This window comes from Bombus huntii, chromosome 11 (genome assembly GCF_024542735.1).
Source record: "Bombus huntii isolate Logan2020A chromosome 11, iyBomHunt1.1, whole genome shotgun sequence".
In the NCBI taxonomy this organism is placed as follows: domain Eukaryota; kingdom Metazoa; phylum Arthropoda; class Insecta; order Hymenoptera; family Apidae; genus Bombus; species Bombus huntii.
Window position 1 is genome coordinate 5,550,689 of NC_066248.1, and position 25,813 is coordinate 5,576,501.

At 32.3% G+C, this 25,813-nt stretch overlaps 2 protein-coding genes across 20 annotated transcripts; one reads left to right on the top strand and one right to left on the bottom strand.

Moving 5' to 3' along the window:
- Positions 1 to 805: 805 nt before the first annotated feature.
- LOC126871284 (nicastrin) lies at positions 806 to 10,671 on the top strand. Of its 17 annotated transcripts, none has more exons than XR_007691610.1 (10): positions 2,812 to 3,170; positions 3,445 to 3,543; positions 3,677 to 4,011; positions 4,099 to 4,492; positions 4,575 to 4,971; positions 5,052 to 5,494; positions 5,565 to 5,757; positions 5,842 to 9,555; positions 10,049 to 10,113; positions 10,186 to 10,671. XR_007691610.1 is itself a non-coding variant. In XM_050629915.1 (8 exons), coding segments are annotated over exons 1-8 (1,881 nt in total). In that variant the 5' UTR covers positions 806 to 940; the 3' UTR covers positions 5,861 to 10,671. The 17 variants fall into 17 exon arrangements, 5 of the variants coding, with proteins under 5 accessions (XP_050485872.1, XP_050485870.1, XP_050485869.1 ...); XR_007691611.1 differs by having other exon boundaries at positions 10,061 to 10,113; XR_007691615.1 differs by having other exon boundaries at positions 5,842 to 9,054.
- On the bottom strand, positions 10,633 to 25,444 carry LOC126871288 (homeobox protein PKNOX2-like). 3 transcript variants are annotated; one of them, XM_050629923.1, is made up of 9 exons: positions 25,115 to 25,444; positions 22,193 to 22,596; positions 17,710 to 17,818; positions 16,709 to 17,018; positions 15,593 to 15,793; positions 14,297 to 14,588; positions 13,538 to 13,669; positions 13,158 to 13,360; positions 10,633 to 12,930 (listed from the first exon to the last, which is right to left on the bottom strand). In XM_050629923.1, the coding sequence occupies exons 4-9, from the start codon at positions 17,015 to 17,017 to the stop codon at positions 12,607 to 12,609; spliced, it is 1,461 nt and encodes a 486-aa protein (XP_050485880.1). In that variant the 5' UTR covers position 17,018; positions 17,710 to 17,818; positions 22,193 to 22,596; positions 25,115 to 25,444; the 3' UTR covers positions 10,633 to 12,606. The 3 variants fall into 3 exon arrangements, with proteins under 3 accessions (XP_050485880.1, XP_050485879.1, XP_050485881.1); XM_050629922.1 differs by lacking the exon at positions 22,193 to 22,596; XM_050629924.1 differs by lacking the exons at positions 13,538 to 13,669; positions 22,193 to 22,596 and having other exon boundaries at positions 25,115 to 25,442.
- Between the last annotated feature and the right edge of the window lie 369 nt (positions 25,445 to 25,813).

A 25,813-nucleotide genomic window follows, 5' to 3' on the forward strand; every position in this document is an offset into this window, starting at 1 on the left:
TTCTAATGAAACAGTCATTTATTATAAAAATACGTTCAGTGAAAAACGAATATATAGCATGAATTGTGATGTTAAATATATGTAGTTAGCGTAAAAGATGGTCTCATTAAATATTGTAGCTTAGTAATATAATCAATAATTAACTGTTCAAATATTCTGGACATCTTTGTAAAGTGTATGTATGGAATAAATATCTAGTAACTTTTATATACATTTTCAGACTGATCTTAAATTTTCAGAATCTGGAAACCTATATAATAGCTACAAGATATTTAGTACAAATATATACATCACATCATAATCATAATTTATAATTCAGAGATCACAAAGGCATTTAAATATTCAATTATTCGGTACATTAAGCACAAATGGCTGTCCATATCGTATATTGATTTTTTTCTTTAATCTTAATTATATCGTAACTTCAAATTGATTTCAAATTTAATGAAGAAGAAGAATGAGGAAATTTCAAAATGTTTCATATAACACGTATAATATATTCCTACAAGATATCTGTACTAAGTATTCAAAAATTTTCGCGTGCTATCGTATACATATGTAAGTAGTAAGTACATATAACACTAGAGATTCACTTCATAAGATCAGTTTCAAGAACTCTGGTGGGAAAAGGTAGCCAGTCAACGAATCAAGATCTGGTCCAGTTTACGCGGCACTGCTACGATCGTTAATAACGCTTCGCCGTTTCCAATCAAAAAACTATTTCTATGTATTACAACTTTCCTTGTCACGGAACGTTACGCAGCGAATCCTGCAACCTGACCGTCGAATTTCAACATCATGTTACTACGCATATCCCCCTTAAGAATCGTCCGAATTGCTTGCCCAATAATTGATCACACCTACTAATACGCAGATATTCGTGTTTTGTGGTACGTCGAAGCGAAACGACACGCAATGTTCTTCAAATACCAATTTGCCAAGTATGTATGTATTTTTGTTTTTCTCGTTGAGGAATCTCCAGTTCTACGCGGTAACTCTATAACGGACTTCTCGAGACCGATAGAATTTTTTGTTTTAGCAGATATTTTTCGTTAAACGCACGTCCCTACAAACCGGTCTCGAGTTAATACTGTGCTCAGTTGCTCACTGCGCCTACGGTGTTCTGCTTGACGCACGCGACACTGCTAAAGGCAGCTGAAATAGATACACGTGTTTCACAGCTCACGTGTACCCTGCGTATTGATACCTGTATGTGCATAGGCAGTCGCCCATGGCTATCCTATGTATACATGTATCGTTCACCCGATATGCGTCATCATCGCTGCGTGTCGTTCTTTCTGCATCTCTATTTTGGGAAAATGCCGGACCTGATTATTGTTTTTAGGAGTTCAAAGTTAGGAATTAATAAATAACAAATTATTTGAAAAATATAGGAATGATGTCTTTCGAGTTTAATCGAATGGAGAAGTATACTTTCGCTTTGTATGGAATTTTGTGTTGGCCTCTGACGGCTAATGTTGCGTTAACGCAGCGTTTCATTCGCGATCTGTTTTCGATCCAAATTTTAACATTACCCCTCTGAAAGGGAAATAATATTTCTCCAATACTATTTCTTCTACTTAGATTCTAAAATCGTATGAAATGTAAAGTTCAAGTGCTTACAATATAATTATGATAGACCTGCTTAATTTGATAGTTTAATGTTCTTGAAAGTTGATAAGTTAGCGTGTGACAAATTAGTTAAAAAGAAATTAGATCGCAATTTAGTGAATGGATCTTATATTGCAATAAATACATATCATTAAAATATAAGTAGTGTTTAAATATATTTTTGATGATTTGACATGATGATTGAACATGATTTTACTACGTGATGTGTATTCCACGCTTTTTATGAACAGAGTATAAAAAATGAGAGTATGCATAAAGAGACAGACGCGAAGAAGGAGTAAGCAAAACAGCAAAGTTAATAAATTTTAATAGTTCTTTTTTAACAATTTTTCAGAAATTTTCTTTTGCATTTAAAGTATTTTTAAACTACTATTCTTTTATTGAAAAGAAGACTTTAGCCATTATCTTGTCTGATATAAGAAATCTTAAATATTATAGAAGTAATTGTTTACCTTTATAGTTTATTACACAAAACATGAATAAGCGTATCTCTTCTTTTTTTATTGGATCTTATCTTACGAAGATGTGGAAAAATCTCCTGTAAACAACAAAATGGCTTTTATTGAATTTGATAAATAAAAATATTAAGGGAATTTTATAAGAAGATCAAAGAATTACTAATTTCATTATTAATAATTACTTTATCTAAAATTGCGATCGACACAATACATGTAATGTATTTATTCGTGACGTTTAATTAATATCACGCGTCATATAATTTATTTGTTATGATGACGTCTTATAGATGAGTTGTTAATTTACTTAGAAAACCTAATAGCGTTTCAAACGACCAGTAAAAGCGGAAAGATACAGTCACTATCGAACATTTTTTTGAAAACAAGAATACGTAGAAAAGATAAAGATAAAAGAAGAGAGTTAGAACGTGTAACTTAGACCAAATGAGAATGACTAATGAATGATTACGATGCTCAGGAACGTAATATTTATGGGTACAATCTTTAATTTAATTAATTTTCATTTCTCTCACTAATATTTTTGCCACTCTACACACAATTGAATCTTAAAAATTAATCAAACGAGTAATTTCATTTAAATTACTTCACCGCCATAATGCATATTGAAATGAGATATTTAATAAATTGTTGAATTACATATATTTTTCTTTTACATTATTTTTAAATAATGTAAAGTGATATATTGATAGTAATTAAATATATTTTAAATATTTCTTACTGAAATTAAATTTAATTATTTAGAATAAAAGAAGAATGTGTGTAAGTTCTATCGATGCTAATTTACCGTAGTGATCCAGAAAATCATAAGGCAGATACAATTTCTAGTAGTTAGATTGCAGTATGATGGCGCTAGTAGGTAAAACCAAGCGAAATATGAAACGTTCAATTATTTTCTGATTCACGCGATGCATTTGTGTCATCGTGTCTAACCTGTGTGAAAAGGATTCATAGCAATAGTGGAAGGAAAATAAAACAATCTCTTGACAGGTGCCACCACGAAAAGAAAAATGGCAAAATGTTTAGGTTGTGGATACTTTCTAATATTTCTTATCGTAAATTTAGGTAAGATAAAAAAGATACGTAAAATTTTATTTCTACAATATAATTGAATAAAAGATTATATATAAGATCTTTTTTCAATGAGTAACTTAATAAAGTGCAAAATTATAAACCTTCTATTTTGAAATAAAGTTAAACATAGGGAAAATGTTATGTATCAATTGGAAAATTTTTATCAATTAAAAACAGCTATTTCTTTGTTCATTGCATAAATAAAACAAAAAAGACAGCAAAATTCTGCGATAAGAATTAATAGATATGTAACTGTCTGTTTTAGTGGGTGCAGAAAGAATAAAAGATATGATTTATATGAATTTTGAAGGAGTTGCTGCCTGTTTTCGTAGACACAATGGAACACATCAATTTGGATGTTCTTGTAAGGTTATCATATATTAAATTGCATTATTTCATTGTGTAACTTTCTTTTAAATAATTTTAACCTTATTTGAACTAAATTAATTATTGATAATAGAGGTAAATTACATAAGATATTGTATTTTTTGTTATAGCAAGTAGGTCAGGAAGTGTTGGTGTTATTCACTTAGTGGAAGATGAAAATGATATCAGATGGCTTGAACACAATGCTAATGTTGGAGATTATACTGTAATTCTTACATTTTCTATGTTTACCAGAGACATATTACTTCGTTTAAGAAATACACATAATATAAATGGAGTTTTATTAACTAAAAATACCAGTCAACCACATCCTGAATATTATTCTCCTGAAGATACTTGTCCCAATCGATATTCAGGCTATAAAAAGTGCCAGGATTTGGGGTGGAATCCTTATGGATCCTCATTGCTCATGGAAGATTGGCCTTTTCCCATGTTTTATACAGAGGTTGTCTTTAAAATCTTATATAATTAATTTATTTTTAAAATTCATATATTTTATTGTTTAATTAATTATATCAATCTTTAATTTCAGAATCAAACACTGATAGAAGCTGTAAAATCTTGTTTTTTAAAACATAATGCTCCTGATATGGAAAATCAACAGTACAGACCACTGTGTGCACTAGAAATGAAGTCATTCATGTTTGCTGCAATTAACTCTGAATCTTGTATTAAACGTAGTGATTTTAAATTGAACTTCAATCCTACACAATTTTGTGATCCTTTAGGAGATAGGAATATATATTGGCCGTTAGCTCCCATAAATAGAGATAAAAACTCCATAATATTGGTGACAGCTAGATTAGATGCATCTTCTTTGTTTGATGGAATATCACCTGGAGCAGGCAATGTGGTCACAGGATTAGTAACATTACTTGCTACAGCTTATTATTTAAATATATTAGCTAAGGATGCTGTAGTGAAAAGTAAGTATAACAGTATACTATGTATAATATAAGCTATACATATAAAAATATTTTTAATTGCTCTTTATGTCCTTTTTTTCAGACACTAATGTGGTTTTCTCTTTATTAAATGGAGAAGCTTTTGACTATATAGGATCTAGTAGATTCATTTATGATTTAAAAGAAGGTAATTTCAATGCATTAGGTGGAGTAAATTTAAAGTTTGATGACATTAAAACTGTGATCGAATTTGGCCAACTGACTAAAGGAAAATTATTTCTTCATTCTAATAATGCGCAAAATGACGAAATGATAAAAAAGATACAAGTAGCGTTAAATGCTACGGTTTTGGAAGACAGCGTTCCGCCTACGTCTATACAGAGTTTCTTAAAAGAAAAGCCAGATTTGACTGCTGTTGTTATAAGTGACCACGGTCGACAATTTAAAAACAAATATTACAATGGGATTTTGGATGACGCAGAAAGTCTTAGCTTCAATAGGTACTATATTTTAATGTTATATTTCTTTACATAAAGATTCTATTTTAAGGTTTGATTATATAAAGTATGTTCCTTTTTAGGAGCGACATAAATGGGCTTGCAACTGCTCTAGCAAAGATAGCAGTTCATGTCGCTGAAATCCTTTACAAAGATGTAGTCAGTACCGGGTCTCTCGACGATTATGATTCTTTCCAATCTGTTGAACACCATATTTTGGAAATGTTGAAATGTTATTTAGAAAGTGCTAAATGCCCTTTGTTTCATGCTGCTTCGTCTCCAAACGCTAAATTAATTAATCAAGTTTTATCGCTATACGTTGGTGTACATAGGGTACCAAATATTGCCACAACACTAACTGGTCAACTTCTTGCATATCTGACTAGAGAGGAAGTTGCAAATATGACAGAAACAACATGTTATGAAAACCACCTTATTTGGATGGCTGGTGATAATAATTCAGGTTTATGTATAAATTCCAGTGTAAATTATAGCACAGCTATGAGTCCAGCATTTATTATTGATGGTAAGTTTGTTGACTAGTGAAAGCAGATATTTCAAAACAAAGTATTACAAAGTTTTTATGCTCTGAATAGGGTATGACATGAAATCCGGAGTGTATTCAACATGGACAGAATCTATATGGCAAACATTAAGTGTAAGAATGTTCCTGAAACCTTCAGCAGCTACCGAACAACTCACTATGATTTTAGGAAGTTCAGTAGCTGGTATATCATTTGTACTCGTATGGTTCATTAATTCCCGAGCGGATATATTATTTAATTCAAGGTAATTTAATGATCTTGAAATATAAAAATCCAAAATACTGATTTAGTTGCTTACTATGTTAAATATTAAAGAAATTTGTTTTAGAAGAGCAATAAACTGCTAGGGATACGCTGCGGACCACATATCAATGGCCAGGTTGGATTACTATCAAGAAGACGAGGATGTTCCAGTAACTAGCCTTTGAATGTATGTGTGGTACGCTCTCGGACAATTTTTATACCTCAATGTTGAAATATATTATGATGCCACCGATGTTTAATTCCGATATCATCGTGATGTTTCGACGGCTATTTAATCAAACTTTTGCACCTGTTGTTAGTATAATGAGAACGGATGTGCATCCGCTTAATTTGTCACGTCCCTTTCTCTGATATTACCGATGATTATACATATACAACACATTCGACCATAAACATTTTTATAAATGTGCGTCATGTGTATGAAATGAAACGATGCAATTTTTTTTTAATTCTGTAACAAAATTAATAAGAGAGTATTACTCCTGTATTTCGAGATAATCGGGGTACACTAGCACTAGAAAGTTTATTGAATTTTTGGTCTCATTAGGATTTTTTTTGTATGCAATGATTAAACGTATATATATATATGTATATACATATGTATATACATATGTATATACATATATATATACACACGTATTTTATTTATACGCATAATTACATATAACATTTACAGCTAGTATGATCAATATAATACTTTGAACGATTATTATTTAATTTCATGCCCATTTTTCATGAACATTTAGTATTGTAAATGTCATGCATGTATTTGACTCATATTATAGTGAATCGTTGATTATTTGCAGTACATTTATCGAGATTTTATAGGTAATAATTTTTGTAATTAATTTTATATTTCTCTGTTTATTTATTATAGTTATCCTATATCGGTAATGAATCGATGTTAGTGCAGGATATTTAATTTGTTTAACACAATTATTGCTCACGATACCTAAAACTAGACGATTGTACGAAATATCGAAATGCGATAATAATGTAATATACATAATGTAATCAAGTTTCTTTGCCAATTGTTACGATAAGAACTTTAAGAATTTATTTAATAGAGAAATTTTCAATTGCAATAAATATTTTTTCTGATTAAAAGGCAATTTATGGTTGTATATTCACTATCTCATGTTTTTAACGTGTTTTTTGCATATTTGCAATATTTATTTTTTAATTAATAGTTTTCCCTAATTTATAAAATTTAGATTATTCGATGTAGGAAGTGACGCAACAAAATTATGTAAAGCATAATTGAAGATTGGAGGATTCTTTTGTCAGAGATTAGAACGAATTGTTATAAGAAAATTCTACTCAAAGATATTTGTAAATATATACACCAATTTGTACGTATTTTATAAAAACAATGTAAGTACATTATAAGAGAGATGTTTACTAAATTCTTTGATTCTTTATTATAATCTAAACTGTAAACAATTAACTGTGATTATTTGCAATTCCATACTATTTTTAAAATATACGAATATGATGAGCAATATATGTATATTTGATTGGTATTTTGTTTAATGTATAAGTTACATGGTCTTACTATCAATAATAAAATACTTTGTATGATAAATCTACAAATTTAAATTTTGCTTAAATTTTTCTAATATATTATTAAGACACATTCTTTTTTATAGAAACGTTTGTTTTTACATCGGTCAGTTAATTTTTCATATCATTTGATATATAATTATTTATTGGAAAACTGATTATCAATATCTTAAGGTTATGATAAAAATCAGAAACATGTATTGCAAGCGTGATGGCGTTTATTATTAATAAACAACTTATTTAACAGGACCTTGATGTACACGAGAGAGAAGTATTCATGTTGTTTACTTATGCTTTCTTTTTAGTATGTACGTAATACGTTTAATTTATGACTTAAAATTTCAAGTTAGGAATGGACCTACGAAAGTCCTGTAGTTTAATATTATCATATACATGCAGTATTGTACAAACATTTGTTAATGTACATTTAAATATCTTTAAAAAGGTACAGAATATTTCTTCTAGGGATTTTGTGAATATTTATAAAATACATGAACTAAAACATATTTCTTACAAATATTTGTATAGTTCATTATTATTTAAGGAGTAACAAAATATAACGAAATTAAAAAAAAAATAGAGAATACGAAATTACAACAAGGATAATGTTAGGAAAGCGGGTAGCCTAAAATTTGAGTTGTCCTATTTTTTTCGTATCACATTTATAGTAGAACAATATAAATCAATGCACGTATACAACATAAAAAGTTTAAAAGAAGTACTTTATCCTAGGGTGTTTCCTGATGATATCAGATATTAACGGAATAACAGTACAAAATATTGTAAAACAAGATGAGAAATGTAACATGTGAAATATACATTATCTTTAGTATGTTAGTTATAAAAGTCCATGGAAGATAAACAAATAATTCAACGAACTCAGGCAGTCAAAACATGAAACTTAATCTTGTACCAAAAAAACTCTTATTATCATCACACTTTTCGGTCCATTCCTATCTTCTCAAATATTTTAGAGCTTGCACTTCAATCACTAATGCAACATTAGAGATTTACTTGGAAGTCCGTCCTCATGCACCTGGAAGGATGAAAATGTTCATACGTTTTGGATTTCTATATCCCTATTTATATTTTAATGTAAACAATTATAGTATGTGTATGTTTGTATAGTATAATTATAATAAATGTATATCTACTATTAATTATTCTATTTACAAAATATATGAAATATTCAATTCAAACAACTCGTTGGTTTTTAAATACGTCCAAGTTACTTTTAAAACAAGCACTCTCAATAGGAACCACTGATCACAAGCAAAAACTTATAAAGGGCAAAAAGAACAATCCAAGCAAGCCTACGGACCAAGCACTAAGTTCTCTCAATGCAAGCTCTAACATATACATTCAATCCTTTCTGGTAAATGTTTCTACTTGTGTATTTAGTCTCTGATTTTTGTATCTTGTGTATATGTATGGTGTGTTTGTATGTGTGTGTCTTTGAAGTATTCCATAATTTTCAGTATACAAGTATGAAGTAGGAGGCTGGGCACCGCCCACCGAGTTATCACAGTCGTCTGGTGCCGCAGCACATACGTATACGTGGTTCAGCCTTACAACCTACCTCTTAATCTACCATTACTTTATAATTATACTTAGTCGAGAGTGTACAGTATAGTCCCGTACCAGGTGATTTGACGCGATACGAGCTGACGATTCTTAGTTCTATTTTCTTAGGGAGAGTGCGCATTTATTGCTGGTACTTATAAACACAGACGAACTAACTGGTACGAACGATCGTAGACCATTTTTATTAATCGCTGATCCAGTTAGAGATAAAAGCAAAGTAGAAAAATGCTATTAAATAATATATAGTTCGTCATATAATCGAATCAGCGTTTTTTTCGTTGATTTTCTTTTTTTTTCTTCGCAACCATTGTCCACAATCGTTCGCCCCATTTATTTTTGTTTCACTTACATCACTACACCGTATATGGAGCTATACTGTAATAAAAGCTGTCTTCAACTGATGATATCGTTTTACTAAGCCTCGATTAACTTGCTTCTTTCCCTTAGAACATGTTTAACAGTTTCGAGCAGCCGGATAAGACACTGGCCAACTATTAGAATAGAAATCAGTTTGTCTCGAACAATGCTCGGAAAAAGCTCGTAAGCCACTAATGGAAGCACTTTGTGCCTGTTTCGGCTATGTACATCGATTATATACCGGAAGAAAAGTATAATACCAATTAATAGCAAAGTAAATATCAATAGACCTAATCAATAATTTTTAACTTTTCGCTCCTCTGAGTACATTGAGAATCGACCGCATAGTTTACATTAATAACTATTATTTGTTCTTTTCTTATCTTTGCACATCTATAACCTAACTTTATCGTTTCATCTTGTCCTTTTAGGAAGCGATCAATGATCAAAAAATGACCAAAAATCGACTACTTATGCGGGCTATCCTCTATGCGTTTTAATCAGTGGACTAGCGTTCGTTTCTTAGTCATATACTTGTTTACAGATTATAATATTATTATTACCTCGCACAGAAATTAAGAGAGTGCTGTATATTAGGAATCACTGACACCAACATAGCTTATTAAGAAATTTTATGAAATTCATTTCAAACGAATCATTATTTCATTCTCATTCTCCTATTATCCGGTGGAACTCGATAACGCTCCCCAATATCACCTTAACATATTTTACGGATCGATAAGGGATGATTGAATACAGAAAAATAGTCTTCATTGCAGGCATTAAAAGAGTAGAGAAAATCGTAAAAGAAATATGAAAATTATTGCTAATAGTAAGTTGCGTTTTTAGATGCGATTACACTTCTACATTTGAATGATTGTTTAAAAAATGCTTGTTCTTTTAGAATAGCGTTTCGAAGGCAGTCGAGGATCTCAACAGTGTTGAAAATGCGATGGACGGAACGCTTGGAAATAATTGAAGGACAATCGAAGACAAGTACGCAGGAAGAGCATCGTATGTATGTACATGATTAATCGTCATCGAACTTAAAACAACGTTGATTAAGTGATAAAAATCTTGAAACTCGTTTTCCGTTCAATTTTCTCTGATTCTTTCAAGTAAAACATTTTACATGTCGCTAACTATTCAGCACGCGCAATCTGGAGGACACTTTCAGTAAAACGCAACCGATCATATGCAGACAGCGAATGTATGAACACTTATAATCCTAAGATGGCATGTGCTTGTCGTCGAGCCTTAGACTTTTTTTCTCTGTTGTATTTTTTCAGTTACAAGAAAATGTATTGTTAATCATATTTTTCTTCAATTTTTCCTGTTTTCTCTTGATTTCTGTTTGAAGAGAAATCACATTAAACGTTCTTCTCCTTTACTTCTAATAGTTCTTGTATATTGTATATGTACAGCATTACCACATTTGTTCAAACTGCGGTACACGTGTTTTTTTTCTTTTTGTTTTTTCTTCTTTTAAAGACGACACTTAGAGTTTAAAAATATAATCATCATATATTTAAAGTAGTATTATATTATCATTGTTGTTGTTATCATTATTAGTCGTAATGGTATTATTATTAATAATAATATTATTGTTATTATTATTAATTATTAATTATTATTATTATTATTATCTTGGAGGGATAGCACTTCGCTATGTCACGACACTGCAGAGCTGAACAAAGACTAAACGCGGAAGTTACCACGCTCTTTAATGGCACGAAGAGTACAAGACCGAGATTGTTACCATTTTACTGACCGATCATCACAATCATCTTCTTTTTTAATTCATTGTAATCCAGTTCTTCATTTTTTACGCATGGGTTTTCCCGGGATTTAGATTTATCTTTTTAGCATTTCGATGGTTGCCGACCGATCACAAAAACATATCTCGCCTATGTTAAATGTAGTAGCACAATATCGTCATAGCTTATTTTAATTAGGAAGGGTTGAGAACGATCGTTCATTTGTGTCGTTATTTAAGATATCTATATTATACATAGTCTCATTTGGACGATTTTCGATAACACTATAGAAAGTACTAAGTCTCCCCTTTACAGAAATATCCCTAAATTCTCTCAAAACTATTCAGGAATCGAGTTAACTGTGTGAGGCTGGTCGAACCAATAAATAGTCAAACGTTTATCTTTGCTTTTTTTTCCTTTACTTTAAATGTCATTAGTATTTAATTTTTTATTCCACCCAGAGTTCATAGGATAAATGTATCTGTAAGTTTAATAGTATTTCAGAACAGTTTGAAAATAAAGTGATATAAAGATCACTAACTTTCTACAGAAATTATGATCTTTAAGCACGTACTGATCTTATTTTTTTTTTATTGTTTTGTTGTTAAACATTGAAAGACGTGTCATATCGCTGCGAAGCCTGGGAAAAACGCATCTTGAAGGAAATAAAGTTTCGATATAAAAATATATAAACAGTAACGCTAACTTTTGTGTTGTTGTCACCTTAGATTTAACTTGTTTCTAATCGTTTTGTTAAACGAGTAAACTCTTTGTTCGTAGTTTATATCATAGAAAAAATGTACATGTTACACGCAAACATACTCGTCTCCATAAAGATCTTTCACAGTGTGAATATTGTTCACGGACATTTCAAGTCTTCTTTCGAAAAATAATTTGCTTCTACAAATCAGTTGATTTGAACTACTTCTTAACTAATCAGCTAAACAACTCGATTGATAAACATCTTGGAAAACACTGTCTATTGTTCAGTAAGTGATACAAATGATGACTTTTTTATACCATCTTCGTTTGTCGCCTTGAACTATTACACATAAATTAATAATCATTAAGATTCATCAAGAGTCATCAAGAAGAAACAACAGCAAGAACGAATTATTCAGGAGAAAAAAAGTTGCTTCAATGTAACTTGTTTATCAACGAATCAAGGAAACTGATTAAAAAATATAACAATCCTAAAACTCTTTCTTATCATGATCGAATTATTCTTACAGACAATGTATAAAAAAAAAAAAAAAAAAATAAAAAGAAAGGGAAAGAACATGTTTCGAATTATACAGGATTTCTTGTTCAATCTTTCTCGGATCGTAGTTAACGAATAACGACGTTTAAAAACGCTAAGATACTCCATGGATAGTAAAAGAGATTGAAACTGTCGGATCCGATAAGAGAGCGTGATAACCTCGACCAATAATACCCTTGATTTTCGCGAGAATAATTACGTATTTGACAGTTAAAGCGAAATCTATTCTCGAATACCTTAATACTGTAATGAGCAACTGGATTTGAAGGTACCGTAAAGAGGTTGATGTTTTAATGATCGACAGAGGTCAGTGAAGATCATCTTCGTCGCTATCGTTACCATCTTTCGATCTATCGGCACCTCCCTCACCGTCGCTGGAGCCGGAGTCACTTCCAGAATCTTCAGATTGCCAGCCGCCGCCTTGTTGCTGCTGCACCTGTTGATGTTGCACCACATGTTTCGATACCTTGTGACGTTTCCCGGCTCGCTGTATCGAATCCGCTCCGGCACCGTCGAGCATTGGCTGAAGGATTCTTCGACGAGCATTGATGAACCAATTATTGACTTGTAGCAACGTTAAGTTCGTTTGACCCGCTATTTGACGCTTCTCATCCTCCGTGGGATATGGATGCTAAAAAATAATTGATAACAATAATTATAATTTATTTACTTTATTCTATACTAGTGTCTCGTTACAGTGCCAATAGAATTTACAAGAATTACAACTATGCAATATATTCGTAAAAATTTTCCGTGGTAAATACTTTCGTGATCCTATATAACAAAGTCGTAAACTGAAGTATAAAATAATGATCACTGGATTGAATTTTATATTATATTACAGGAGATTATACTCACAACTAAATGTTCAAAGAGCCAAGTTCGCATAATGCTTGTAGCTTGTTTAGGTAAGACGCCTCGCTTTTGTCTTCCTTTCTTAACGCTGCTATGATTACCTCCATGACCACTACTACTGTGATTGGAAGTAGCAGTACCAGTGCCACATCCTTCGTCTTCATCTTCACTTGGTGCAGGTGAAGGAGAGCCAGCCACAGTAATATCTGGGCATAATAAACACGATATATTTGTTGTGACAGATTAACTGCAGCTCCATGCAGAATTGATAATATTTATTTACTTTAATTTAGTTAGTTTATATTCACATGTTTAATTAGTAATTAATATTCAAGTGAAAAAAAACATTAGTCATTGGTAAGAAAGAACCAAGTTCGTCTAACCAAAATACTTTTCGTCATTCGCATCCCCGACATCGACGTATTCATTTTCACGCTCTTGCAAGGCAAGGAGGCCCCAATAACCAACCTCTTCTAAATATATTCTGTCGCCAATATTCACACAGTCCATATCATCTATAAACGTAAGTTGACAATGCTTACGTTTAAATTAATATTTTAATCTTTATCAAAGCTCAATTTTTATGACGTGATAATCACAAAAATATTCAAGTTGCAAGCTAAGACACAATTAATTGTTGAATATTCTATACTGTAATCATCAATGTGCTCTGTGAAATTCAATGTAAACAAAAATTGCAAATAAAAGACTCAAATGCATAGAATTTTACTTTATTTTGTTTTCACCTGATTAATCAACAATCAAATATAACTGAAGGGGTTGCTGCAATAAGGAAACGGCTTCATTTTCTAGTAATTTGTGTAAATCAACAAAATTTTATTATAGATCTCCTTAATATGTATGGTAGAGCAATCATTTCAATATTTCAAAGAAACGATATATTATTTCATGTGTACCAGACCTAATAGAATTTTGAATATAAAACCTATACCTTTCCTTTCTCTTCCAATCGATACAATTTAAGTATTGTAACTATTTCCTCATTATTGCAAACTCTTCAATTTTAAACACTGAAGAAAGGAGAAAAAAAAATTATGAAACGAAAAGTAGAAGCCATTTAGCTAGAATCATTGTTACCCGTTTGCTATGTAAAATGAATTAATATAAACAAATACGTTTACCTTGACCAAGATAGATATCGTTGACTGGTGCACAGGAATGAGCCCCAATTTGTGAGAGTGGTGTGCTCCCGTGTACCGTGGAAGGTGACAGTGGATCGTCATGGTCCTGGCTGGAGGATCTGATCGAGCGCTGAGCAGTGGAAGATGATCGCACCGATGGCGGCCTGTCGTTACCGGTTTCCTCTTGCGCAGCCAATTGACTCGCACCACCGTTCTCCGACAGGGTGTCGCCTCTGCTCACTCTGAATCCGTTAGCTCCCGACTCAACATCATTGCCTGTAGAAGACAGCACCTGGGAAATATATGTCGCAACTAGCCGTCAGAGAGCAGGGGTGGGGTTCTATAATATTTTGAGCGACGCGCAAGTATCGCTCATCCTTTCCTTTCTCTTTTTTTCTTTAAATAACGTATGCTTTGAATTAAGTAATCGACTGGTTGATCCGAGTGTTAAATCTACTGTTAGAATAATTTTGACTTTTGACTAATCTAAATAGTATATCGTTTAATCTGTTATGAGAAGGATCCTAAACTGAATATTCAGCGAGATCGTTCAGATCAACTGTTAGAGTTTGAAGAATTTACAAGGTGCTGTTAATTTTGGAATGTTAATTACCAGATAAAACACGATTAAAGAGAGATAGTAAAGAATTAGAAAGCATTTGATCCACGTTTGATCTCTTACATATGCATTGAACAATTTACTAATTTTTGTTTACGATTTACTAACTATTGAATGTATTCTGTACAATAACAATACTAAATCAACCGGCACGTATCTCATATATAATAGAGTAAATATTTCCCTCCAATTACTGCCTATTTACCAACGAAACTTTATTTAACTCCCTTAGAAAAATGTTGCTCAATCAATAGCTTATTTAGCTATCAGTAACCGCTACATTTAGGTCAGAGTACTCACGAGAGTTAGTCAATCGATCGACATTTCGAGATATCCCACAAAGAGGCATTTTTCCTCTTACTTCGCATTTCGACGTACAAACTCCCCAGCGAAGTTATTTTAAAAGTACACTGACTTCTATACGAGACATGTAGCGATGTTAATAAAGAGAAGGCGCAGAAGTTCTCTAGTTTTAAATTTCTGTTCTTTTAGGTTCGAAGAGTTAAGACATAGAGAGTAGGAAGAAAGAAGAGACAGAGACACACGTAGCAGCGTTGGAGCGTTTTTCAAGATTATAGTCGCGATTCTTGCGCATCACTAAAAAAAAAGGATAACTACTTAGGTAAAGGGGGAAACAGGCCAGGCCGCCTTATTAAACGTTCAAAATAATATCTAACCTGCAAAGGACTGCTTCCGTTGCTGCCACTCGATGGACCCATATCGTGTCCATGGTGACTGTAATCGCTGCGTAGCAGATTCTCGCTCTGCATCTTGCCCTTCAGGCACGTGATGTACCTGTTGCAAAAGTCCTTGCACAGCTCCTGCACCTTTTCCAACTCGAGTAGGTGAATCCGCAGCACCTGTATCGCTTTGATCATCTGCGTTGGCAGAGACACAAAAACAACGTCCACGATTAAACGATTTTCTTTTCATTATCGAGTTGCGCCGCGTCACTTATTATTTGTTTCTTTGTTTTTTCCTGTCTCTCCTTTTTTCTTTGTTTCCCTTTCTTTTTTGTTTTTTTGTTTTTTTTTTAAATAAACACGAGGTGGAGTAATAAATTCATTCACGTTTTCTTAAGAAAAAGGAGGAGAAAGAAAGGAACATGAATTTTGAATTAGTTTCATAAAAAATCTGTCTAGTTAAGAAGCAATCTATTTATCTTATTTCTTAATCTTAATCTTCTTTATCTTAATTTATCGAAATAGTATACACCGTGTTGAATTTATTATTCAATCCAATGCGTGTCTTGTTTTGTATGTGAAGAAATTACGAACATTTTTGGACTGTGTACTTTTTATAAAAATAGATAAGAATGTCATATTTTTTAAAATGCATAAATTGCAGCGCAGTTTTGTATGTTCTAACGAGTTATGGGTTTGTGTAAATTTATATTTTCATAAACATACATCAAGCATAAACCTGCTTCATCTACTAAATATTATAACCTTGTATTTCTACCTTGAATATTTTCCACAAATACACTTATGTACATATCATTTACTATAGTGCGAAGATGGCTACATTAATTTACATTAGTTTAATATTAGAATCAACTTAATTCTTTCTTAAATCCTGTCGTACGTTCCACCATCAACTGCAAAATTAATTAACTGAATATTTAATTTTAATAAATATCATTAATGGTCAACAGCAAAATGTGTATATAGATTAAGAAATATTCTAAAATTATAAATTCTTTGACTCAAGCTATTACGAGTGTAAATTAGTCTTGAGGGATTCCAGAAGATGTTATACTTCTAATGTTATACCTGGACTATAAAGAAGCTTACCAAACCGTCAATTTCGGGGTCATTGATTAGGAAAGGCTTTCGGTCTCTTTCTTGGTGTTGGACGAAGGCCTGTATGTCCATGTTGAAGCTTTCGGACGTCGAGTTGTCCGAACTCTGTGTAGCTTGTTCGCATCTTTCGAAGAGTAACGCGAGTAACGGGAAGAGGGGATGTTTATAGACTGCCCTCTTGTCTGCCTCGAACTGAGCTTGATCTTGATGAGTCGTGTAATCGGCAACCCCACTTGCAGGGTCCTGATCGTAGCCAGGAGTCACCATCGCTAGCGCCACGGCGGTGCTACCCTCTTGCATTCTACGTTCATATCATTAAATTATTATTTGTTTTCTTTTCTTATTTTTAAAGGCCTAATCAATAAAAATGGCGGATAAACAGCGGATGTTTATGCATTTATGAGAGATACGTAGGTACAGAGATATGTGTATCGTAAGAATGAAACACAATATCAAAACATATAAAACATTCAATCTACTTTTGGTTACAATTTTTAGCGAATGAAGTGAGTTTTTATAGGTTCCATTCTCTTTTAGTTACGTGCACAAAAATTGCAATTTGTATAAACATCAGCAGTTTATTTATAATACTGCATCAACACTGTTGGCCATAAATATTCAAACATCTTTTTCTTCCAGTTTTATTTTTATTTTATAATTATCTCATCATTTCATTACGTTATATGACGTGTCTTCTAATGTATTATAAAATAATAAGTAAACTAAAATATTTCTTACAGTTTTCCGATCGAATGCAAGTAGCAGGTATCCTAATATGATACTTATTGCTAGCAGTGGATACGATTAGAATTAAATAAATTTTAATAGATACTCGTATCTTAACAACATGTATCTCAACAAGAGTCGACATCAATTTTACAAGTAATTGCAAAGTCGACAAATATAAAATCTATTATTTTGATGCTTGCTTACTTTTGGTAGTTCCACCGTTGGCCATCAATTAAATTTTTATTCTTTAGAATTTTTGTTACCTATCATTCCTGTCTGGCAGCTTCCATCGTTGCCCAGGTCCTCCGGGGCCTCTGATATGCAAATATTCCTCGATCTATCTTCAGTCTTCCAATAATTTACACGTTTATCCTACAACAAAAGAAATATCCAATCTATTGATATTCGTGATAATTCTAATACACATGGGTTAATAATCGGTAACTTGACAATGCAATGAGTGTCACCACTGGCTAATGTATTAATTATAATTGCATACTTGTCACTTGGAGGTAAAATAAGTGTAATAAATGAAACTTACATATTGATTAATGTAAGTATTGTGAATTTGTGACTTGACAGTAAAATACAAATATAACGAATGGTATTTACATGTCGATTGATATAACTATTGCGTACTTGTGATCTGAAAGTAAAATAAATCGTATATAATGATTAATGCGAGTATTGTGTATTTGTAAATTGAGAGTAAAATAAGTGAGAATGGAATGGGTAACGGTTGAAAAATAATATGATAAAAAATATCGTATACTTTAAGCAAGATATCCCGGCGTATTTCGAGTAGAGATGAACCAGGGGTAGAGATGAGACGAGAGGAAAAAGAAGGGGTCGGGGAAGGAGAGAGAATCGTCGTGGCACGAAGAACCAAACGATGCGCGGCACTGCATTTAAATGTCATCGTTAGACGGTCTCAACACCATCAGCACTGTTGCTGGCACCAGTTCTGCTTCCCATTCCGAACGTTCCTTTTGAATTTTCCCCAATCCCCATACACGTTCCCTCGGTATGAATAAATAAAGTACTGCGACACACGACTGGCTGACAAGACGACGACACCCGAAAAATCGTGGTTACGACTGATAGCTATAACTGTCTGTGAAAAATACCTTCGTTAGCTAAGTAGTAGTGTCATTAAACCAATAATTTTTTTTTGCCAACGACTCATGCTAATTACATTGTTTTCACCTTTTAAACTATAGTGCTTTTTATTTTTGCGTACGACCACTTAAGAATATTTAATATTTGCGCAGCTCAACAAATAACGAAATTGTTATTATCTATTTTACAATTATTTTTATTTCTACTTGTGACTTTCGAAATATGGCTTTGTAATAAGGTGTGAAAACAGAGAAAAATAAAAAAGAAGCTGACCTTAAGATTGTTTTTAAAATCTCTATCTAGAAGAAAATTAACATTTCTTTTCTCATGAAAAAATATAATTTTGTATAAGTTGCATTTTCCATGTATCCTTCAGTCCTAGATATATAATACATAATCCGTTTTATAAAAATCCGCAAACTATAATACAACTTTTAAATCTAAAAGTAACAAAGATTAGAGTATGTGTATAAAGGATGAATACACAATGGAATCTTATTCTTCTTCGAATAATGGGAATAGCCGTTCTCCTGACATTTTATCAAAACTTCGTCGTGACGGAATAGTCGCAGAGAATGAGTAAGCGAGAGAAAGTATCGGTATATGAGAAGAAGAGTTAGATACATTAAAGGGAATGCCGCGAGGTGGTAGCTGAACTAGGGAAGCGGTAAAAAAAGGAGGTGGACAGAGGTAACCATTACTTGCAAGTGGTGCTTCCAACACACTCGCGTCTTTCCGTTAAACCCGATATTTATTGTGCCAGTCGCCTCTCTCGCCGCTTTCATTTAAAAATATTATCGCTGACGGTGAACGGTCAGTGTGCTTCATTTCTACGACTGCAGCCACACATCGAAACGGTCTTAACGTGTTTCAACTTCCTCTTTTTTCTTTCCCTTGTTTTAGAATTTCGTACGTTCTTTTTGCTATTTCATTCGTTTAGGTCAAACGTCGAATTATCTCTCCGTGGAAATCTACGTCCGCTGTTTCATAATATTCTCTTCTTTATAGAGGTAGTTTATGTGTATAAGTTTGTTTTCTATACAATAAAAAGATTTGTACGTCTGTTCGTGAAGAATGGACCAAACCATGCATTTTTCATGAATATAGTTCACCTTTGTCGAGAAAAGTGACAATATGATATTCATTTCCAAAATCATTTTATGGTAGGTAACAGATAGTTGACCTGGTCTTGCTCTTTATACTAGAAGGTAACTTCTCTAAAAAAAATATTAAAATATAATGAAATGTATAATTCAATAATTTAGTGTCTTATCGACGATTTTTGTTTCTTTATAATTTTCACGAATAATGAAAAAAAATGTTCTCCTATGTGTTCATCTTTTCAAACTTCATCTACATTCTTCTCTAGGAACCATTATTCTAATTTCAACCTCGGGTAATACAGCAATAAACTATCGGTAAGGAAGTTCTCCCATTCCGTTTTATGGCGCGTTCACAACGACATCAACATTTTCTACAATTTAACTGCATTTTTCATTAAAAGTAAATAAAATTTCAAACGAAACCGTGTTACTTAACTTTCATTTTATTCATTCTTTTCTCGATGTTCCTCCATTATTGATTCGTTCTTTCTTTCAACGTGATACTGTTTGATTGAAGAACCCACCATTATCATTGTTTACTTTTATCGTATTTCGCAGTTACATTGCGAACGTGAGAAGGGGTGACGTCTATCTTCTTTATTTTATTTTATTCTAAACGATGTATTGCGCATCTCGCTTTCAAATTCTTTGGTACTCGATATTATTCGACAGCAGCTGCTACAGAGAAGCGAGACAGACAAAGTGTAATGCTCTAATGAGCAGAGAGAGACAGGAAATGAAAAGTATACTTCAAATAATAATCTGTAATGTCCATCGAAATCTCGTGATCCAGATACTCTCGATTTTTAGTATTCAAGCAGTCATGTTGATATTTATGGAATTATTTTACGATATCAAGCGACCCAAAATATTTTATAGTTATTTCCACTTAGGTTAATTATTGATATTCGATTATATTTGTTTTTATTCCGTTTATGAATTAACTCAATCGATTTTAATATTTCCAATTTTTCCTATTTTATATATACGAGAGAAATATTATTTGTTAAAAATAATATTTTGAAGATCAGCTGTTTTAAGCGTAACAACTCTTTCTTGTAAAAGACTCAAAAATTGAACAATTTCATATACAAAGCAGTGTCGTATCTATTATTGTAAATTACTGAAATGCTACCTAGAACGAAAAACAATGAAACATAAAAATGTAGTCTTCTACTTAAAACTAAGATAACATCTAGCTAACAAGTATTAATATGAAATACGTTATAATAAAATATACATCATGTTGTGTAATAAAATATACATGATACATGTACAAGCAAATGAATAACTGAAAAAGAAATAGAAAAACAGAAAACAAAAAAGAAAGCGTAAAAATTTGGTTTGGTCAAGGATTAAGAATTTAAAACATAGTGGCAGCCACGTGTTATGAACAGTGCCGAAAATGAGACGGCTATTAATTCAAATGAAATGGATTGGCGGAAACTATGTAATGGCGTACATGCACTTTGATCACGCGATTTGCCACACAACTTGTCCAACGTGTTGATTTTTTGTAACGACCTAATAATTACTGCGACACTGGAGTTTCAAGGAACGTGCAATTAGAAGTAATCAAAGTGTAAAAGGCAATAACTTAACCTGGAGAAGAGCCGTGAAACTGACGTGTTAATTTGTTGAAAGAATTGATTAAATTGTTCTTATTAAAACTGCACAATAAAATCAGCAATCATTTCTTAAATTTATTACACTCTTTCTTTGTTTAATATTTTCGTAAACAAAAAAAAAAACACGCTTTATAAATGTGCCAAACTATGATTTAAATAACTGAACGCAATTAGTTAAGATTACAAAATAACATAAAAGAAATTTAGTAGAAAACATGTTGAAGTATTTTAAAGCAACATCTCATTCTTATAAGACAAAGTAATGACAGAGAAGCAATGAAACGTGTCTTTACGAGCGTAAATAAGAGGAGAAACGAATCTTTAACCCTTTAAGTGCCAGAGCTATAGCAGTCGGTTAGGACACAGTGATCATTTTCGAACGTAAGAGAGTACTTAAATTCCGCTAAGTACATATCTGCGGTCAAATATTTGTACGAATTTATTCTATGGTTTCCCACTTTCAACATCTCAATTTGCTACTTTATTATCATACATCTATGAACATCGTTAAACCGTACATTAAAATTCCGAAACATTATCATTCAGAAAATAACAATATATTAAAGACATCCCGTAAAACGATATTTTAAGTTGAATTCCTCAAACAAAATCGTGTTTGTTATTAAATTCAACACTGAATATTATATTTTGTCTAAAACTTATTCACAAATACATTAATATATAATTTCTTTTTCGACATTGTGTTTTTATTATATTATTATAATATATTCTTATTTTTCTACAATATATTACATTATAACATGGAGACATCAGAAAGCGGGAGTAAATTCTCGTTAGAAGAAACACGTTTAAACGCGCACACATACCGGTCTGGCACCGAAAGGGTTAATTATGACAAAGATGGTATCCCGTGGGCAAGCGGACTTGTTTACTACCTGTCAGTCATCGGCGTATTAAAACCGGCGTCGTGACGGGCAACAACACCGCGGTAGAAAGAGACGTGAGTTAAAGAACGGCTTTGGAATCAGCGGTGGGCGTTAATACGAAGCCAGAAGTCGTTTTTCTTTCTCCCTTTCATCGCGAGCCTAACACGAGATAGTCGAACTGTCAGTCAAACGTTCGATAACCAATGGTCGACGATCCCTACTACAGCACGCCGGGGAAGAATCATTTTCATGCGAAGAGGGCGTAGCAAAAACTACAAGAGGCCACCGCTGCCGACGGCGCCGATGCTTCACTGCTGCGCAGCGCTCTACCTATAGGGTGCTCGATAAAATTTCTGCGGGAAATTCGAGTTCCTTCCGTTACTTCTTTCGTCCCGTGTATTCTATAATTCATCCTGTAATTTATATAAAAATGTTACTCAACTAAAATTCCTTACTACTCTTAGAATATTCATGCGCAACCTAACCTCTTTAGAGTCAAACTTTTCGAGCAAAAAAGATTGGATATAAATAGTCTAGTCTGGAAAAAGTCACTAAATTGCATAATTACTCCTAATTCTAGTTACTTTATCTTGTTATCACGAAGTTATCATATTATTATAACGTTAGATTTCGTTGTTAAAAAATTGCATTGATTTTGTAGTGTAAAAATTGAATCAATATTCGAATTTAGATAAAGAAGATTAAAGGTTGTACGAGCAGCCTGTAATAATTTTCTTACTAAATCTCGTTAATTTACTAACTGAAAAACGATTCATTTTATTGAATACAATACAACTCGTAAGAATAAAGAAATTAATACAAATAATATCAAAATTTCGAGCCGAGAGAAGATACGCAGTGCAGGAAATATAAAAGAAATTAATTTTTTTGAATGATGGAGATGTTTCTTTTATTTGAAAGAAATGCAACTTGTTTTTTAAAAAGTAAAATTAGTGTAGTAAAATTAGTAACTAAAATTCATATGAGATATCGGAAATCTGTATAATCTGATTATTTAGAAAAAAATGAACAAGCTGGAAATGATATACATAGATGGATAATATTTCATAACTACTTCTGATATTTAATAAATTCTTTGGTACCTGCTTTAACTTGTTGCAAATGTTAGTTTACGTAAGGAAATTGCCTGCATAATAGCTTTCAGGTATTTCCTTCTTTTTATTCACAACTACACATTTCGAGATCAAAATTCGAGATAAACAAGGGCTTACGTGTGTTCGTGGAAAAAATTTGAATTCATCGATATTATTTTCAGATTTCATAATAATTCCTGTAAGATAATAATAAACGTTTGACTTTATTCCCATAATTTTCCCGATTGCTACGGAGAAGAAATTATTCCGTTGGGCAATTTTTATTTCTTTCACATTAAATCATAATTAAATTTTTTTTGGTTACAAAAAAAAATCACTAGACACTTTTTTATGGGAATACGTTATTATATAATTTATCAAATTGTAGATCGTTTCCTCCAGGTTAATCCTTTTATAAAAATTTTATCAATTTATTTCGCTTTGTAAGTACAGGTTTAAATAAAAAAATTCATCGTATCAATCGACTGTACAATAATTTGATTCATCGAATATATATAGCACACACTATAATGATACCTCATTGCAGCATCTTTGTCACTCTTTTTTTTCACAACAAATTCTTTGAACGATTTCAACCGGTTCTCTTGATACGATGTAAACAGCGATTTTCTCGTTTCATCGAGAATACACGTTTGCGTTCTGAAGCTCCCCGTTTATCTTTTGACGTAATTCGTTTAGGTCGCATTATTCTGTTCTAGATGGAAACATAAATATGTAGCTCGACTATACAAGAGATCGTGATTACCGATACCAAGGTGAATACAGTGACTATTCCTATTAATCGGAATCCACTTCTCAGTTTATTTGACTATTTTAATTTTCTCTGGCATAGTTTCATCATGAAAAAATCATGCGATATCTTTAATTGATATATTTGAATAATAATTACATTGATTTTCTCAAGTAGATTTTTAATTTAATTCAGTAATTAATAGTTGATCCGATTTTTATAAATATCTATACGATGTACAATAACATGTATTATATGTGAGGTATTATATATATTTATATAAAACGAACCAATAAGTTATTGAATTAAAAATCTATTTAAAAAAATCGCCGTAATTATTATTAAAATATATCAATTAAACAATATCGTAAGATAAATTTGTTATAATACTCGTAACAAAATATCCTTCGATTAAACTTCCCGCCAGTTATTTTGCACTTGGTGATATTGACAATACTAATAAACGATCTTACGATAATTGACTAAATTTTTTTAAGGTATGAGAGCGTAATGTATTACATAAACAGAAAAATATTCAATATTGTAAGTTATCATAAGAATCATTGTTACTCTGTAACTATTGAAATTAGTTTTCTATGAAATTAATTGATTACAAGTTATTGAGATTCCTGTTTAGATAATGCAATACAATTTCATCGTGTAAATATATGTATTAAATATTGTATTGTTAATTTAAAATAATAGGAAACAGAGAGAAAGAAGAAATGTTTGTAACGGGTTAGATAATGAACATCAATTGAGAGGCAGTTGATATGGAGGATCGGTCGCATGGCAGGCACAATGTCATTGGAAAAAGTTGGTGTTTGGAAGAGCCTTAACAATATCGATCGTATCAATCCGCAATTCTGTCAAGGCAGACCGCGAGGAATGGGCGTTCACTGGGGGCATTGCGCACAAAACAAGTTTTTCGCGTGTATCGGCGCACCAGGAACGAATAAATGAGACCTAACCTCACAAATTCACAGGTGCACGGCCCAGCGGGAATTTACGCTGAATCGAACGATGTATCGAAACAGCTGTTTGGATGACACTAATCGAAAGACCATTTATCCTATGGTTACTTACCGTATCGCAAAAGCCAGCATCCAAAAAGTCCCATGAGAACAAAACCACACCGTCCACACCAGTTTTATTTTTCGATGATATTTCGGGACGACGGCGTGTCTGACTAGTTCGAAACTGACTTCGTCTTAGTCCACGTGATACCTCGAGGCTCAATGATAATCATGTAACGACACCGGTCTAACGTACACACGCGCGACAACACGAACCCCTCTGTTTACCACTATTCACGCTGTACGATAAATTAAAGTAATCGGACATTTTTCAACATGCTTCTCTACAATCCCTGTCTACTCCTTCCACTGACACGTCTTTTGTGACGTCATCGATTCAATACTTTTCGCGAAGGTTTCTCTTCTTCATTAATATCACGGATACACACCAGATGGCAACACGAACGCGATTATCGGTTCATTCAAGTGTCTCTCAAATTGGAGCGCGATTTTTAAATTTCATGAAAAAAAATTGTATATATTTCAAACGAAATATTGCTTGTTTCATTGATTGTAGCTCTGGTTATTACGAAAAATCGTCAACTTATAAGCTATTTTTAAAAGGCTTGTTTCTTTGGATGTAACAGATTCAAATATTATAATATAATTATGGCATAAATATACATATTTATATATGAAGACCACAGAGAAAAAATACAATAAGTTGTAGCTTTATGTTTTGTGATTGAGTAATTTAAAAATTCCATAA

Bases quoted from the DNA above. Each gene is read 5' to 3' on its own strand.
- LOC126871284 (XM_050629912.1), top strand. From the start codon at position 3,116: ATGGCAAAATGTTTAGGTTGTGGATACTTTCTAATATTTCTTATCGTA. The intron at 3,171-3,444 runs GTAAGATAAAAA...TGTCTGTTTTAG, and splicing joins ATTTCTTATCGTAAATTTAG to TGGGTGCAGAAAGAATAAAA. The intron at 5,495-5,564 runs GTAAGTTTGTTG...TGCTCTGAATAG, and splicing joins TCCAGCATTTATTATTGATG to GGTATGACATGAAATCCGGA.
- LOC126871288 (XM_050629922.1), bottom strand. From the start codon at position 17,017: ATGCAAGAGGGTAGCACCGCCGTGGCGCTAGCGATGGTGACTCCTGGC. The intron at 14,589-15,592 runs GTTAGATATTAT...TATATTTCCCAG, and splicing joins ACGGAAGCAGTCCTTTGCAG to GTGCTGTCTTCTACAGGCAA. The intron at 13,361-13,537 runs GTTAGACGAACT...TATTATGCCCAG, and splicing joins GAATGACGAAAAGTATTTTG to ATATTACTGTGGCTGGCTCT.